Source organism: Clavelina lepadiformis, chromosome 2, assembly GCF_947623445.1.
Source record: "Clavelina lepadiformis chromosome 2, kaClaLepa1.1, whole genome shotgun sequence".
In the NCBI taxonomy this organism is placed as follows: Eukaryota; Metazoa; Chordata; class Ascidiacea; order Aplousobranchia; family Clavelinidae; genus Clavelina; species Clavelina lepadiformis.
This window is the reverse complement of record NC_135241.1, coordinates 19,598,108-19,616,110: the sequence shown is the minus strand read 5'-3', so window position 1 is coordinate 19,616,110 and position 18,003 is coordinate 19,598,108. Positions and strand designations below refer to the sequence as shown.

General features: G+C 36.6%; 1 protein-coding gene across 1 annotated transcript; it reads right to left on the bottom strand.

Moving 5' to 3' along the window:
- Nucleotides 1-1,898: 1,898 nt before the first annotated feature.
- On the bottom strand, nt 1,899-15,747 carry LOC143446169 (von Willebrand factor A domain-containing protein 8-like). The gene is made up of 41 exons (XM_076945691.1): nt 15,235-15,747; nt 15,010-15,087; nt 14,683-14,819; nt 14,465-14,575; nt 14,203-14,370; nt 13,930-14,094; nt 13,561-13,725; nt 13,319-13,417; nt 13,070-13,204; nt 12,832-12,969; nt 12,520-12,758; nt 12,242-12,355; nt 11,747-11,915; nt 11,328-11,536; nt 10,969-11,075; nt 10,456-10,655; nt 10,207-10,283; nt 9,838-10,049; nt 9,516-9,653; nt 9,103-9,308; nt 8,771-8,922; nt 8,114-8,210; nt 7,807-7,948; nt 7,418-7,617; nt 7,091-7,287; nt 6,886-7,011; nt 6,667-6,767; nt 6,338-6,492; nt 5,922-6,117; nt 5,592-5,673; nt 5,380-5,487; nt 5,002-5,101; nt 4,649-4,831; nt 4,233-4,315; nt 4,055-4,163; nt 3,762-3,887; nt 3,618-3,685; nt 3,445-3,535; nt 3,178-3,348; nt 2,783-2,949; nt 1,899-2,487 (listed from the first exon to the last, which is right to left on the bottom strand). Exons 1-41 carry the CDS (start codon nt 15,341-15,343, stop codon nt 2,385-2,387), a joined length of 5,733 nt encoding a protein of 1,910 aa, XP_076801806.1. The 5' UTR covers nt 15,344-15,747; the 3' UTR covers nt 1,899-2,384.
- Nucleotides 15,748-18,003: the final 2,256 nt, after the last annotated feature.

Below are 18,003 nucleotides of genomic sequence, written 5' to 3'. Positions count from 1 at the left end.
ACAAAACATGAAATCGAAAACAAAATTTAATTTATGCTGTTGCACAAATTGCGGCACCTTCTCAATACTGTAAAAATTAATTTGACTTGTTTTAAATTTATTTAAACTTAATCAGTAATTTTTAGCCAAAACGTCTATACTTGAATTCTTTTATTGATATCCATTAGTTTCTTACCACTCTGCATGACAATGTTTTCCTTTCTGAAAAATCTTCAAACATGATTCGAGATATTTTATCTGCAAACGTTGGATCTAATCTTTTGCAGGAGAAAGCTTCGGGGGTGGGAAAGATAGCTGTTTTCTACATTTTGTGCATGTTGTGGTCAACAAACTTTTTGAAAGAGTGAACCGCATAATTTTTGACGCCATAAAACAACAGAAAACGATCCATAGTTTAGGCCTATAATACTTTGTTAAACTTAAAGATCAATCAATAATTTTTTTGTTTCTCACTGGTGCCTATGTGTAAATCAAGTCACCAAGTAATTGAAATTACACCATAATAATTAGCGTATAATAATTCGCTTGTTTTCGTTTGTGAATGTATGACAACCATTAAGTAACAATTTCTGCTAATTACAAGTTTTGGCTTCCTGTTCTTAATAGCTTTACCTTTTTCTGACAGTTTGTAGTTAATTATACGATTTAAAATAAATCGCCACTTTGTGTCGAAATTTCGCAATAGCTAGGCTACAGACAAAAACTCAGTATATGCTGCATGATGAGCATTTAATTCATTATAAAAATTTTTTTTTTTTTGTAAATGAAAGTATGATCGATTTTTTATTGTAAACTTAGAAAATGTTAGCTGTAATATTTAAACAAATGTGAAAAGTGTATGTCGTTAAAGCTATTTAAGATAAAATGTGACAAAATAAATATTGAATGTCTTCAGTAAAAGCACAAAACTGAAAATGACATAATATTTGAAATCATGAATCTATTTTTGTTCTTAAATATTTTGACTGATTCCTGTGAAGTATACATTGTCACCAGTAACCCTGTCCCAGATACACCGTCGCATACATCATGCACGGCCTGACTAAAGTAGTATGATGTGGCGTTTCAAATTCTGCCGCTATCAAGATATTTTGGTCTGGCAGTTTCTTTAATTAATCTCGTACCTTTCGTAACTCTTTCGGTTACGAAAGGTTACAGATTACTGGTTCGATTGCAACAAGAAATTCTCCCTTTTGTGATCAGTTCAGGATCAGTTCTTATAGTGAAATATCACGTAAGTTTATTGCGCGGTTGGTTGACCGATGCACTGATTCATTTGTTGGGATCCAGAATGGGAACACGAGGTCTCACTTTCGATTCTCAGGCACATCAACGGTCGGTGTCTTTTCATGTGCGGGTAAGGTAAACTATTAACCTGAAATACTATTTACAAGTGTAACCATTAGTCCAGACGGGAAACGCGCAAATCTTTCCCACTGTTCCTTCATCTAGTGCTACGTTTTATTGCTCCATCATCGATCACGTGACCGTGAGAAAGGAAAACTCCTAAATTTAGTTCAATCTGTAACAATGGGGAAATTAACATCGTCATAATATATGCCACGTGATTGTAGTAAGGGCCATTGTTGTAAATTTCACCGGGTATTCTCCACGGGAGATAACCCCGTTGTGGTCATGTGACTGATCATGGTGTAGCACATGGCTACTCAAATGGTGGACCGCGGTCCAAATCCAGACCTTTGGATGGTTAAGGCCCGATCTCGTCGTCACAAAAGTTTTTGTCTCACAGCTTATTTAATTTTGAATCTGAATTTTTATTTATTTGTTAAATATCTAAGCGGGGATCGGCAGCAAATTCCATCAGAATTCTGTGGAACCATCCTTCGACATTATTATCTTATTAAACTATTATAACACTTACATACCACCTATACCACTTTCGTTTTGCGAAATATAATGCAACTGAACAGATGAAATATAACCAATATGAAACTACCATGATATTTTGTTATTCGCAACTTTGCACTTAACAAAAGTTTGAAACAGAAATACGAAAGTGATTACGAAATTCCAGAAATGAGTTCCATAAAATGCATATGATGTAGTTAATCGCAAAACACAAAATTATGTACAACCATTTTTCTAATTTCAATCGCAAAATAACTCGAGGAAGAAAATTGGAATTTGCCAAAGATTTAACTCAACCTGACATATAAAATATTTTAAGAGCAAAGCATTTCTAATGAAGCTAGTCGGACAAAGTTCGCGTAAAAAACCGAAGTTATTCCAACAAACAACGGAGCACTGACAACTTCTGTACTCATTAATTAAGCTATTTTCAATTGAACCTAAAAGCAGATTGAGGCAATTACATGAGCAAATACACAAATGAAATAAATAAAATTGTAAAAATTAAAAAGTTTCTATAACAATAAGGTGGAAGTAAATATTTGTTGAAGGATTTGTGGAATGTTCTTCGTGTCCATGCACACGAATGATCGACCTGATGGAAGTTGCTTCTTCAATCTAGAAAACAATAAAGTTTCATTTTTGGCTGTTGCATGAAAATAAATTAACAAGCAAGGTAACAAAAGAAACAAAGTATAGGAAAGCAAACACTTTTTATGTATTAAAATAGTGAAATTTATTAATCCAAGTTAATAGTCACATGTAATTCTAGTAAAAAACCACAACGGCAACTAAATTTAATTGAAACAGTATCAAGCATCAATCAATCAATCAATCAATCAGTCAACCACTGCCAGAGTACCCATAAAAAGCTGTGCAGACAGCAGAAACAATTCGAAGAAGATGATCTTACTTTTCGGCTTGATCTCCGAGCGATCCGATGAAGATTACAAATGCGTTCACCTCTTCATCTGATGTCAGAGCTTCAGTGAAGCGTGACGGCCGGATACCATATCGTTCAAGATTCGCATCACTGAGCACGATAACGAAATATTCGTCGCCTTCCTCGTCTCGTATCGTCTGCGAGAAAAAATTAGCACAAACACTTGTAAAATTACTTTGTATAGAAATATTAAGGATAATACTACTGTTTTATCTTATCGGCTATTACTTTGGCAACATTTTCGCAATTTTTAAACATTTATACACGCTTTCTTGTTTCTTTGTGGTTTGCTTTACCTTTTTGTTTAGTTGCATAGTTAAGAAATCGGCAAGTCTAAACTTAAAACCATAAATAAATTAAACAACCTTGATGGCATGTTTAGTTGCTTCCAGTGTGTGGTCTCCGCTCATACAGAACTGCGCATGCGCGTGCATTGTCTTTATAACTTCGAGTCGTTCTTTATTGTTGAGTGGAGGTTTCTCAGAAGTTATCAACGGAATTTCGTAACCGTCACCGGAATGTCCCCAGATCTCGTACTAAACAAAATTCGGTTTTATGAAGCATAAAATAGAAAACCCCTCTGGCGTGTTTGCCCGACTTCGGTGGGCTATGCTGAAATACTGAAAACCAACCTTAAACTTTTCCTTGTATCCTTCAAACGCTTCCATGACCATACAGGCAGCTTCCATGCTTCGTTCAAGTCTGTTGTCCAGTCCGTTGAACCTTGAGAAGAAAAGCATTAGAAAGTTTCACTTCCACTGCTTTATGATCAGTTTTGTTCAGTATCCTACATTCTATCTTATACCTGTACATGCTTCCGCTGACATCGACCAGAACTCGAAGTCGCTTAGGCTTTTGCTGGGGAGTTCCCGGCTGTGAAACAAAGCAAAAAGTCACAATTTTCGAGGTAATGGCAGCTTTTATTTTCGATCATGTCAGGCACGTTCACCTCTGGTTCCTGTTCTGCTCTCCTCTTGTATATATTCTTCTCTCCAGTCAATCCCTCGATGAGTTTCATGTCATCCAATTCGCCTGTTGTTTGGTGCTTCAGCCACTCTCTCTCTTTGCCTTTCGCCTGTGTTAAGTTGAAGTGAAGGCGGTTGTGAAAACGAAATGAAAGAATTATAAAACAGCTGTGGGTTCGAAGGAGATGTAAAAAACGGAAGAAGCGTTTAAAAAGATTGTTACAGAAAGAAAATGTCCAAAAAGTGGGTACGGTATCTGGTTTTTAAAGTAATCAACCTGCAAACTGTCCAAAATAATCCTAAGGGCCTTGACTTGTTTTCTAACCCCGCTGCTGAATCTCTCGTACATTTCAGCGTCATATTCACTCATTTTTATCTCCTTCAACCTGCGACAAGAAACAATGTTTCAACAAGATGAATGTCTCAAACATATATCAAGGCAAGTCGTTATTTACCTTTTCTTGAATGCTTTCTGCGCAATTTCCCTGGCAGCTTTCTTCACATGTTCTGGAACCGCTTCTTTCTCCCAATCTGGTATCTATAATGCGTGGATAATAAAAGAGAGGGGTAATTATTATCCACACAGTATTACGCACGGGGTCGATTGTATTTATTGCTTGTAGGTATTTGTAACTGCAGTTGTGGGTTTAGTACTTTTTGATCACCTCAAAGCCACACTTAACGGCTTGCTAGAATTTAAACGGCCGATAATTCTCTAACTAGTAACTGCTAGTAAAAAAGAAAAAGACGATATTATAAGTTTTTAGAATAAAAATTTTTTCTTTGTGCTTCCCACGACATCGTGTTTATTATAAAACCGTACAAGCAAATGCGTTAAAATTAAACCGTAGCGTAGATACTCAAGTCGTACTTGTGTGACGTCGTGGCCAGCGTCCAGCCTGTAGGGTCCGCCTTTTCCTCCCAGTCCGGCCGTGTCGCGACCCCCAGTACCCCCTGCCCAGGTGTTTCCCCCTACATGTGGTGCATTTTTGGGGTCGATTTTTCCGTGTTTTGGTGCTGTGACGTCCTTGCCGCTTTCACGTTCTGTTGTCACCTAGTCACGTGCATGTGAGTACATTGTCAGAAGAACTAGCGTAATATCAATACTAATTTCACTGAATTAATCGTTTGAAGAGCCGCCGAGTAGTGACCGGATAACCCCAACTCAGCGCAGAAAGTAATGTTTCAAACTGAGTATGTCGCAAAGGCCTGGAAACCAGTTACCTGTAGGTGGTCATAATTGTCATCGGAACCAATCATGGTTCTCCATTCGTTCAAGGACCTCTGCAAGCTTGCTAGGCTGGTCTCCCATTCCCGCACACACCTTAACACGATTGAGCAACACAATAATTATCATCAATTTTAATCAACATGCTTTCTATCTCTTCTAAAAAATAAAGGCATATTTTAAAAACACCAATACAGTGAAACTGGACAAGAATTAAAAAGTGGTCGGTCAAATCCAACAACTTACAATTCAATCCAAGAACTACCCAAGCCAAATATGTTAGTTTGGGTTCTGGGTTGAAACGACCCGGAATCGAATTAAACTGCGGTGTATTTCTAATTTATTACGAGCTAGTATACTGTGTTACCACCTACCCGCCAGCATCTACCGTGTACAGGATGTCGTCACCACCCAGACCGATCTGGTATCCACTTCCCGATAAACTACTCTGCCATGACGTATAAGGGGATAGTGAGGCAGGCCTATGACGTAAGTATCAAAGTGAGAACAAAATCCTTCCATACGTAACCTTCTATAAACGTCCAAGTTACAAAGCAGATATATTAGAATGGGTCAACACACGTACGGAGGTAGAGGAATATATCTCAGCTTGTGGTGATCTAGGTCGACGACTTCCAGGCCGTGATCGTATAAACTTGATCTGTGCTCTGTAGGAAACAACAAAACAAATGTTTACTCCGTTGCCATAATTATCGAAGGCACAATGGCGTTTAGGAAAAGACGGTAAACAACAAACAACTGTACAGCATAATCCATATACTAAAAAGCGCGTAAGAATGGTGTTACGTGAACAGAAATCCCTTAATAGTTGCATATAGATAACTAAAGAAGTCAGTTAAGAACCAAACCTTAATTTCACAAATAACCATGTATAGTTTGTGGTAAATTATCTTACCTCCTTCAAAGGCATCATTGGGAGCAATCTTCATGGGCACGATGCGTACGATCTGATTCGAATCAGTGAGGATCTTACACGCTGGTGGAGGAGGAATAGCTTTCGACAAACCTCTGAAGTAGATCTTGCCAGCATCCAGTGTGTTTTCCTCCTCATACTTCACCGGTCGTGGAAAGGAGTAAACCTCGTTTGCCGACTTAAGTTAAATGTTTCAGACGATTAGAAATTTTTCTTTTGTCTTCAGTTGAAATTGTTGTTAGTAAGTAACTAAAAGAATTAACTTGAAGAGTTCTGTACAATGAGTTAAACACAATGCCGCAAACATGATGTGGCCGTTTCAAAATTTCTTAGCACAGTAAGATACCAGTAGCTACTAAGTTAAAGGAAAATCGCAAAACACAAGAATAGGATATTACCATCAGGTGAGGAAATCCCACAACACACTTAGCAAAATTATTGCGATCTGACATGATTCTGTTCGGCGAGTCGATGGACTGACCCACAGCAGAAGAGAGCTGAGAGGAGGAAAGATCACGGGACGAAACACTGAGGAGTTTGGTCGGACTGCAGCCTGCCAATACATAATATTTTGTGTACCAAAATATTCAAAGTAATTGAAGCAGATACAACTGCAACAACAATTGTGACATGTAATTGCGAACTTTTTTATTTTATTTAAAAACTACAATTTATCTTTAAAAGTAAGAAAATGATAATTAGGAAAGGTGAAGTAGACATCTGTTACCCGAACGGGAACCAAAGCCCATATCTACACCTTCTTCATTGATTTGGACAAGTTTGTTCGGAATCAATTTTTCCGATGATTCGGCCTCCAATAAAAACTTTCTACAATATAAAACGAACGCAGCTTAAACTGGCTGCCGGCTAACGTAGAAATAAATTACGATGTTCGTAATTAACATTCAATTGGCTTCACGAGAAACTGAGACTAATTATTTTTCACCTGTTTGAATCCTTTTCTGTGATTAGCCACTTGTCAATTGCCACCATTTGAACTTTCGCTATCTCCAACGAAGTGTCTATGGAATGCACCAGCCCTTCTGTAACGTTCACGTGAAAGATTTTTGGTCTGAAGAAAAAATGAGAAACCCCAGATTTTTGAGAAAAAACTTGGGTTTATGCCGCTGAGGAAATATTTATTTGTTTACCCTTCGTGCTGATAGAAGAGCACGGTGCAGAAGTCGTCGGAAAACTCGCTGCACATTCTATATTCGAATGTCTTCTGCTCTTCCTTCTGGTTAAACCTTTTGAACATACTGCCTGAGCTACCGCCTTGTTCAATATCGTTGATAAACAAACGCCTGACAGTTCCACTGTAGGAATCGACCACCAACATAAATTTGCTCTGAAAGAGAAAGACATTTAGTTAAAATCAAGTAATTACTGAAGTCGATGCACAATCTACGGGCAGAAAATGATTCCAAAAACTCCAAAATCTGTTCTTCAAATATTCCAACAAAGTCACCATTTTTCACCTTTTCTTCGAAGAGGAGAACCTGACCGGCGAGGGGATTCCCTAACGGTGCGATCTTGACGGACGCCTGTGTCATGGCTCCAACGTTAGGAAATACGTCATACAAATCGAGGTATCTCACGACGTTACTTCCGCGCTCGGCAGCAAACAGAGCGGCAGGGTTGACGGCAGTGACGAAGATGGAGTCCGCTGCTTCTGCATCTAAAGAATTCACAGTTAACTGACTTTTGGTGAATTTAATTTATCCTTTCGTCGTCTTCAAAGAAAAGTTTGAAGTTTAAATTTTCTGCAGCATTTTTCCGTTCCTGTTTCGAGCAGCTTAAGGTTTTAAAGTTTTTCTGTGATAGGTTTTTGGTAACACAGCACACGATTCGCTTCATGATTTCTTACTTTTCTTGATTGCAATATCACTGACCAGACTTGTATGGAAGAACTGGGGCAAGTTCCAGTGTGCGCGCTGTTCGGAAAAGTCCAAGCCTCTATCCTCAACCTTTTCTACTTCATAGTTTTGAACGTTCAGATAGACGGGCCCCTAAAATTGGAACCGTGTTGGAATAGTAATTAATCGCAATTACATACAAGCATGTGTCAGGGGGTTGCTTTTATAACATGACGCCCTGCAGCCAATATGTGCAGAAGTTGTTGCAGTATAAAATTAGCAGTTGCTTTAAAATAGACAATAAAATCGTATTTGCACCTTGATAGAGAGCTTGCAGGTTTCAACGCGACATGCTTCTTTTGATCTACTCAATAAATTCCAGTAACCGTCTAACTTTGGAGAAGGAAGCGGTAAGCTATGAAAAGCAAGATTTAAGACCACAATGAATGCTTTTGCTTGAACAAACATTCACCTATCGCCAGCAGAATGATATTTCACACAAGTGAGACCTGACACTAATCAAAATTTTAAACCCATGCTAGCAATTTGCACTAAAAATCAATTCTAAACCTGCAATAGCTCGCCTGCCGAACACAGTAAGACACTACAACGTATTGTTAGATTTTTATTGCATAGCTGATTTGTTTACAAACATTGGAGAAATTAAAACAATAAAATTGAGATTTGGAAATAAATAACAGTGGACTTGTTACTGAGTTCAGTAAACGTCAAAATAGGCAATTGTATATTGCAGGCTCAGAAACGACCAGGCTGTAACACCGCAGAGGGAAGTTATTCCGAAAATAAAATGCGTTTAAGCTTACTTAAGACGTCAGCAAGTGAGCAACTGTTAAGCAATTAACATTCAGTAGGTAGAGCATAATGCGTGGTATGCAGAGTTTCAGTAAATTTATCTACCGCGGACCTTGGCTTAATCATACTTATTAATATCACAGAACAGTGACGATTTCTTACAATTTTGAGAGTTTCACGTCGTGTGGCTTGGCTCCTACTGGAATGCCATGCTTGTGCATGACACTTGCGATCTGTTCTTTTGTCTCCTGGCTGTAAGCGTCAAAGTCGAAAACATTTCGAACAACATTGGCGAGGCCTTCTTGTGGAAATTCCTATATAATTAAACAATGCAGAAGCAAGTTGATAATTCTTTTGTTCAGAAAGTTTCTGCATCATGTGCTTGAATATTATGAGCTCGAAAGATGACAGGTCACAACACATTATGACGAAAAGCTTTCTGCTTTTATCATACAGAATTTAAAGTGTAAGTTTACATAATGCCATTATCTTACCTGCAAGTGCTTGACAATGTTTACCACCTCCCTGGTAGAGTAGGGATAGGATATTAGACCACGATCGGCCATATCTCGAAGTTCTCCAAAAGCAGCGACTAGTTTTTTCAGTGATGATTCTGGTACATCGGCACCATATTGTCGCAGCATGTCAAGTTCAGAGGTGATACTTGGGTTGTCCACTGCATGACAACTGAACACATCCCCTGTATTTTATTCAAATAAACTTACATTAAAATAACGTGTATGACGCAAAAATTAAATTAACATTTTTGTGATAAAAAGGTGGTATTAAAAAACTATCATATTAGGACCATATTTTTCTCTTTGTGTTACTCTCCATTATATGACGATTGACCAACTATCATAATCATTTACAATGTCGATATCATTTACACCAAATCATGTATCACCCATCACTCCAAAGAAGTCGTTTCCAAGGAATGGAAATCCTGGGCGATTTGCAAGTACAAACATCCTAAATTCAGGATGCAAGAGAATAACCTCTTTTGTGGAAGTGGAGATGGAAAGATTGGCAAGTTCTGCTGGATCTACAAAAAACACACAGGGAATGCGGTAATAAAACTGAAAAGTAAAACACACAAACATAGATGAAAAGTTATGTTAATAATAAAACAGAAATGAAACACATCTGTTACATACCACAACATATTGCGCTAAACAGACATTGCATGTTATAACAAAAATACTTAGAAAGATAACAATTCTATTTACCAGTGACAATTTTGCGTCCATCAGCCAAAGTAGCTCTTCCACTCTCAAGCAAAGCTTTCAAAACACAGGTCACATGGGTAGGGGCTTTATCTGCTTCATCAACCACCAGAGCGTGACCAAGTCGAGCAGCCCGAACAAGAGCCGAATCCTCATACACAATAATGCCATCACGCACTGTTGATTGGACCGTCAAGCTTTGTACAGTTGTATCTCTGCAGCAAGGTATACAAGCAAGTAATTACTTTAAACTATAAATTAGTTGCTAAGTAATAACAAAACCTTTTATTTCATATTTTCTAATCTCAATATTATTACTTGGGGTTACTGGGGCTACTAACAAAAAATAATACTTCTTAACTGAGATGTTACCTATGCAGCTGCAAGTATTCCCTGGGTTTGTTCAACAAATGCAAGAAACGATCTACAATTTTATTCTTTCCAACACCCTACAAAAGATAAAAATTTTTATAGTCTGTTTGAATTAAACTAGTCAGCTAGCAGAATGAATGAAACATACATGTGTGTTACATAGCAATTGCAGAAAATATAAAACAATGCTAACAAACAACAACCGGCATAGACAAAAATATGTGTTCTTTTGTTTTAAAGCACACAGACCTGATTCCCGACCAGAAGAATGTGATCTCCGAGGTTGTAATCTTCCAGCATATCTTGCATTACAGAAAGATGTTGAGCATTGTCATAGAAAAGAACGTCTGGAATCTTTGCAGCAGATGAGGAAGGGACTTCTTCTTTTTCTCCTCCATAGATTGGGCATGATACATCACCAATTGTCAAAATCCCATCCTTGACAGAACCTGATTTAGCAAGCAATTTGTTGTCAGTTTCAGGTATCTAAGCAGCAATATTACGACATCAAACAAACCAGAGTTTAACGTGGCTAAGAACTTTAATTTTGCTACTGATTAGCTGTATTCCACACCAGTTTAAATCATTTTTATGCACAAGAATCAGAGATAATAATAATAATTAATGGGCCGCTATGAAGAATACGGGTGCAAATTGGTAGTTTAAGTGCAAACTCAACAACTGCACCAGCATCCAACGCACGGTTGCAATAGTTGTATGAATTGAACATCGAGCAAGCCCAAACACCACAACATCACTTACAAGAAATGTCATTCATTGTGAGATCTTTGACTGGAAGAGGGTCAGAAGGTAATCCACTCTTCTCAAGCGCTTCACCCAAAGCTGTTCTCGCCAGATGTGGCAGGAACCTAATGACAGAAATATCAACTGATTAGATTAGATATTTTATTTTATTTTAAGTTTTATTTTGTTTAGAGATTTTATTTTATTTTTATTTTAAGTTAAATGATATTCATTGGCAAATCTAAGAGAAATGTGAGACAAAAAGGAATGAGCTGGCATTAAATTTGTGTCTAAACATAATTAAATACAAAGTTACTATATTTACTATTTGATAAAATTTTATCATAATCATTACAAACTTTATACACATGGCTAACCTAGACAAGCAGGCTTTATGCACAGCATCAGATATTAATTTCTCTCTCTTAATGTCGTGTTTGCCTGCAGCCAGACGATGTGAGATCCGAATTAATTGCCTAGTTGATAGGGAGGCAGCTAGAGACTGGCTGTTGGCATCTTTAGATGATCTTAATCTTTGACATAGTTTCAACAATCCTTTTACTTCTGATGCGCTTATTTTAGGCACCTGTTTACAAGTATATAATCTAGTTATAGCACATTGTGGCAGAATGCTTCTGCTTTACTTTCAAAACCACACCTAAGGCATAGTAGATACTAGATAAACGGATATATTATTCTTGGACAAAAACATTAAATTTATAAGGAATATGTAGAAATTAGGATTACTAATAAAAGCTTCCTATACCGAACACAAATATTTCTTTAAAATGCATACCAGAGCCTGTATTATCTCCATTTCATGCTTCATGCTCAATGGCGCCATGTGGTGGTATAAAAACAGTGTCATAAGTTCAGGATTGAGCCACTGTTGTGCTGAAGATCCTGGTTTTGGAGGTTCAGCAAGCGCAACTATACGGAATGATGGATGGATTCGATAAACTGACCTGAAGATACAATAGTTAAAAGATTTGTTGGTGGAAGATTTTTTGTTTAGATCAGGAAAAATAATAACAGGTCCTTTTCACCAGCTAAACAATTCTAGAAACAAACCAATAAAACTAACTAATATCTCCAAGTTATTGCACAAGAGCAGTCAATTAAATTCTAGAGCACTATGTTGCATTTTGCAAAGTAGAACCTCAACACAGTAAATGCGGCAGATAAGGTAGTATCTCAGTGGTTAACTTACATTTATTAACTCGAGCTTTCGTATGTTCAACCTTGCTTCTTGAGATATTACTATCGAGTGAGGCATTCGTTTATCATTTACCTTGCATTCATTTCTTCATCAGTGAGCTCCAATTTCCCTTTCATTGAATCAAACTTATCATGCCTGAGCAACCTTGTGCCATCATGTAAAGTCACCTCCCGATCGTGGACCAACCTTAAAGTAGAGAAAATATTTTCAAAGTAAATTTTTTGGTAGAAAACGCTGCTTTTTGAACATCATAGGAGAAAACTGTTGGGAGTTATGACTCATGAACACTAGAGTCAAGATAGTAAAAAAAATTTCATTCTTCAGACACTTCGGCCATTTCAATATTATACCGTTGCAAAATCGAAAGAGTGCCAGGGTTAACTCTGTTTAATCCATCCAACACAGCCAGACCACCTTCAAGGGCAACTTGTATTAAAGGAGAGAGTCTCCAAACCGTGTCACCATTCGGCAAAGTGTATCTTTGCTGCAAGAGGTCTCTCGCTGTCATATCTTGATAGAGTAAAACTGGCTCCGTACGATAATTCAAATGTCTCGCAAATTCTTTTACAAGACTAGTCTTTCCACATCCCTAAATATTAAATATGATTTGTCAAAAATGGTATTTCAGTCTACAAGTATTATAACAATCAAAGAAAACTTACTCTTCCTCCAATAACGCACATGTCCATTACTGAATGACTCAGCATCATGTCGGCAAGTAAATGTTGGTGATAAGACGTTGCAACAAATTTGTTCCTAGCATCATTAGATAATTTTAATTGATGGTCCCCACATGAAGCCTGTGAAATAAAACATATTTTAATAGCTAGTTTTCCTCACGAACTTCATTGTCGCAGACAATCAATCTTGAAATGCAAGTCAAAGCATAATTTTGCTCACGCTCATTGAAAAGTGTTTGTTATTCATCTCAACAGTCACGTTGGCATGGTTACCAGCACTGTGAGTTTGACCTGCATACAAGGTTTGGCCCAGTTTCAACTGTTGAGCATTAGGAACCGCATCGATGTCAAATTTCTGTGGATCAAAAATTTACTCTTGTGATAAGAAATTTATTGACATGTTCTGTGATACAACTTCAAAAACCTACATCAACATACAACAACAGCAAGGATAAAAACGATGGTTTACCTTGTATATATCTTCCACAGCTTGCAAGCCATCTTTGTTTAAAACAATGTGATATGGATACAACCTAGCTAAAAGATCAACCAAAGGGTATCCTGGCACCTAATGATAATAAATAAGGGATAGAAATTAGTACACCATTCAATGCAACAACAGTATGAAAGGTTTAAATTAGTGAAAGAAGTTAAAAAAAATCTGCTGCTGACAGAAAACTTTTTCGTTGACTAACACGCAGTATCACGTACTCTTTCGAGAATGGAAGTGGCTTTCGGCAAGTTATCCAGTGGAAAATCTGGCAGACCAAGGCTGCTTGATTCTTGTGTAACAAGTGTACTAGCACATGACAGGAGCTTAGCAAGGACATGGGAATCAATTGACGGAGCATTTTCATAGATTTCAGAAAGCTGATCCTAATGCAGATTTAAAAAGAAAACTTAAATTATCAAACTGTCCAATACTAGAACTGGAAAAAATGACACTGCAGAAAAACGCCATCATCAGTGTGAAACTCAAAAGATTATGTAATGAAATATTTAACAGGCTCAAAAATGAGGTGGGAAGAAAATGAAAAGTTATATAATAATTGATGATATATAGAAAACCAAAAGACTTACACTAAAAGCCAAGTGATATACGTCCCTTGCTTGGAATCGAGATCGAAGAGGAGGGTCAAGGGGGTGACCTCTGTATCTGGGGACCGGCAAACCCAATGCAAACACCCGAAAATTTTCACTCACTCGAACAATTTGCCATTTGTCCAGTGTTTCTTTGGAGTGTTCCTTGAAAAATAAGTGCAATTACTTTAAATACATGTTGTTTGAAATTGTTAATGGAAGAAAATTTATGGAGTAATGTTCAAATTATAAAGTACTAATTTAACAAACAACCTTCAAAAGCTGATCATATCTTTTGTTATGCATGAGGAATCTTCCATCATCTAACTGCATCTCTCTATTCTCAAGTAGATTGTTTAATGCAGGGAGAACATTCCTCTCAGCTTTTTCCACCCCTTCCAGGATGAGCACCCTTCCTTCTGTAGCCGCTCGCACTGCACACTGAAAATATTTTCAATAACTTTGTAACAGTCATTGTATGCTGGTAGAGAAGCTCCTTGCTTAATTTACATATAGCTAATTGGTTGGTTTTTACTTGATCGATATAGAATGATGTCCCACTTCTCATTTCCCTCCTCTGTTTCAGATCGCTTTCAGTTGTATCACGTGACAAAGCAATATATTCGGTTTCACGACGTGTTAATTCCTGAAAATATTATTTGTAGTCATTCTTGTCAATGGAGGTTATCAGAAAACAATTTTTAATGTTTCTAATCACTCCAATAATAAACGGTACATATGGTTTATGTTTACCAGGTATTGCATAGCAAGCTGTCGACGGAGTGGACCTGGAGGCCCTATTAGGAAAATGTCCTGTCCAAGCAAATCTTTTTGCGCCATCCATCTCAAATGCCGAATAACTGATTGAGGAAGCTCTTTATTTTCCGGAACTAAAAAGTATGATAAGATAATACATGAATGATATGTATCTACAGTAACAACACCTTTAAATAACCATAAAAATATAAATTTGGTAACCTCTAATATAAATAGATAAAAATTGAATTATGAAAATTCATAGAAAATTATGAAGTTTTACATTGCCATGCAAAAGTAACAAAAAATTGCTTTGAGTCTTACCAAATGCATAGGGCACATATTCTGGTTTTTTAGGAATACTGACTGGAACTTTTGTGTTGCCAATTGTAACAATTCCATCTAAAAACAGAAGACATCAGCCTTATGGTCTCATTTTTATATAATTTGCAGTAAAACAACTGCGCACAATAGTTAAGTAAATTGTGGAAAGTGTAGCACAAGCTCATAAAAATTTCACTAATTAGCTGATGCACAGCAGTAAGTTACCATGATTTAATCGTCTACATTGTAGCTCCGCATCCTGCTCATTTAAAATGCCTTGCAGTCGCTTCAGGCGTCTCAAAGATTTTTCTGACTTCATTAGTAGGCGAAACATTTGGCAACTAACAAAATATACCTACACAAATGCCACTGCAGCACAGCTTATATACATAGCCTGTAATTTAGCCATTGCTTACCACTCAAGGTTCAAGGTACATATAACAGACAAACATATACACAACTGCATCATAAACCTTCATCAAACACTGCATTATAACACGCCACTGTTTAAACAGAAGGTATGACTATGTTATTCCATGCGCTTGCTGGTTACATATTAACTTTTAAAAGTTATTGAAATAAAATTTGAATTGGTGCGTGGCTTATTTATTGTCCAAAGGTCATCTACGCTACAAGACTGCAATTGTTTTATGTAAGCACTGTATGGTACTCCGTGATTTTTACTTGAATGTTAATTATAAGCAATGGCTTCGTAGGTGGACGATTAGGCAAAACATGACGATTAGATACCGCCATGCCCATACCCGTAACAGTTTCAACTCCTGATGCAGACAGTAACGAGTCTGACGACCTTTAGAACAGAGTGCAGTACTGCTTATCATGATATCGATTTAGGGTAATCACCAAAAATCCCATAAGTTTAACATAATTATACAATAATTTATGATGTCTGATAAAAATTCTGGCCATTGGTTGACTTTCAACTAAAGAAAATCTGAGTACAGTACTACTGGTAGCATCAACAAAAATATACACATATATCTGAAGATAATGAATAAACAATGTTGATCTTTTTGATATGTTGTGACGAAGTAATTGTAATTTGTTGATTCCCATGACGCATGCGGAAGTGCACAGGATTGGAACTGAAGTTTACTAATAATTCTTATATTTCATGCTGTCACTAGGCCTATTTCACCAAAAAATCGTTCACTCAAACCTAATTTTATGGTTTCTTGTTAACCTAACTTAAATGTTATAACATATTTAGGCCTACCTAAACCTAACCTAAATCTTCTTTCTAATCAAAATTTAACTCAAATAAACCTTAAGTATAGCTCATGCATAGGGATGCACATTCTAGATTCTAGAATAACGAATTATAAAGAACCAAAGTTCAAACGATTCGAATATAATTTTCGTATTATTCCCTAATCTTAGAAACCGGTTTTATTTTATGATTAAAGGTTTTCATTGGCACATGCAAGAGATGTTGTTGTCGATTGTTATTTCACATTCCACATAGGTGCGTTAATCGTCATGTATTAAACCATGAGCAATATCAATTTGACAATTGTAAACTTGCTTGAACCAAAATAATTTGTGAGCTTATTGCAAATTGAAGACAAAAGCACTGCTGGTGCTTTTATTTAATATTTTTAACTTTTATGCTAATCTAGAATAGGATTCTAAATTCTGGATCCGGAATAAACTATTCTAGAATAGTCAATTATTCTGCTTTGTACAATCCTGGGCGTACATCATGTGATACGCTTGGCCGTAGGGCCAGGCGTATATTTAACGAAAGTTTTGAATTAAATATACATTGGTAGCAGTACTATGTTGTTTTGCATTATAGAGTTATCTAAGTGTTAAAGGCACCGAGCAGAATCAAGCATTGTTAATGAATTGCTCAACATTGCAACATCGTCACCATATACATGTGACCAGTCTCATGTCTATATTAATGCAAGACTTGACTTTAGTGCAGAAGTGCACAACCAGAAGATGACGTCACAATTTGAGTAATTGGAGTCTAATATGCGTAAGCATTCTGTGGTTGTGCACTTTTGCACCAGACCCCAAGAATTGATATTTTAGACCAGCATACATGGACAATAATGCATTTAAGGTTTATATTACATAAACTTAAATCGAGTGTATTAGTATAGCAGTATGGAAGTGAAATTTGTAATGGAATGAAGTATGATTAAAGGCTGCCAGCCTGCCACTATTTCACCAGAAAAATCATATTGTACTTTCAAAGCTATATTTTATAGAAGCTATAACCTAACTTAAATGTTAACGTAGTAACATATATTTACAGGTTTTCCAATCTAAATCTAACTGCAATATAGCCTTAAATAGCTAAAATCAACTTTTTTCATTTCCACTTTCCTAATCTAACCACCTATCTTTTACAACATGCTGCATCATCTACTTTCGGTGAAATAGTCACTCTCATGATGAAATGGGCATCTGGTTAGCTTAGCTATTTTGTAGCATGTAATATTATAGTTTTATTAATAGCCTAATGAAAAAACAAGAAAATTCTTCGTGTCTCTGTTTTCAAAACCGTATTGTTAATTTTTTTGTCATTGACTGCAGGGAGCAAAAACCTTTTCAATTTAATATAGTCTGTTTGAATTATAAATGTGTTATCAGAATAGGGCATTGCTGTGTTTCACCTAATAATATGCGAGCTGGGTTTAATACTCAGCAGTTAGACAGAAATTTTGGCTTGGCAGTGAGCAATAATGGCTCAATTTTTTACCTGTTACAAATTAGTTTTCAAAAGGTCAATATATGTTTATGATATATCAGTGAAGAAATTTGACTCGTGCATTATTAAGCCTCATGCCTTGGTGAGCTGCACTTTCCACTATGGAAAGGAGTTATGGCTGAGTTAAAGTTGTGCAAAGATAAATATTTCGATATCATTTCTTTTTTGATGAAATTTTATGTTTTAAGATTCCTGTAGCTTTGTTGCCTGGCTAAAAGAATAAAACCTGCTATTTACAATATTGTAAAAGG

Coding starts and splice junctions, on each gene's coding strand:
- LOC143446169 (XM_076945691.1), bottom strand. CDS start 15,343: ATGTTTCGCCTACTAATGAAGTCAGAAAAATCTTTGAGACGCCTGAAG. Junction 12,356..12,519: donor ACTCTTTCGATTTTGCAACG/GTATAATATTGA, acceptor CTCTACTTTAAG/GTTGGTCCACGATCGGGAGG. Junction 2,488..2,782: donor CTCGGAGATCAAGCCGAAAA/GTAAGATCATCT, acceptor ATTGTTTTCTAG/ATTGAAGAAGCAACTTCCAT.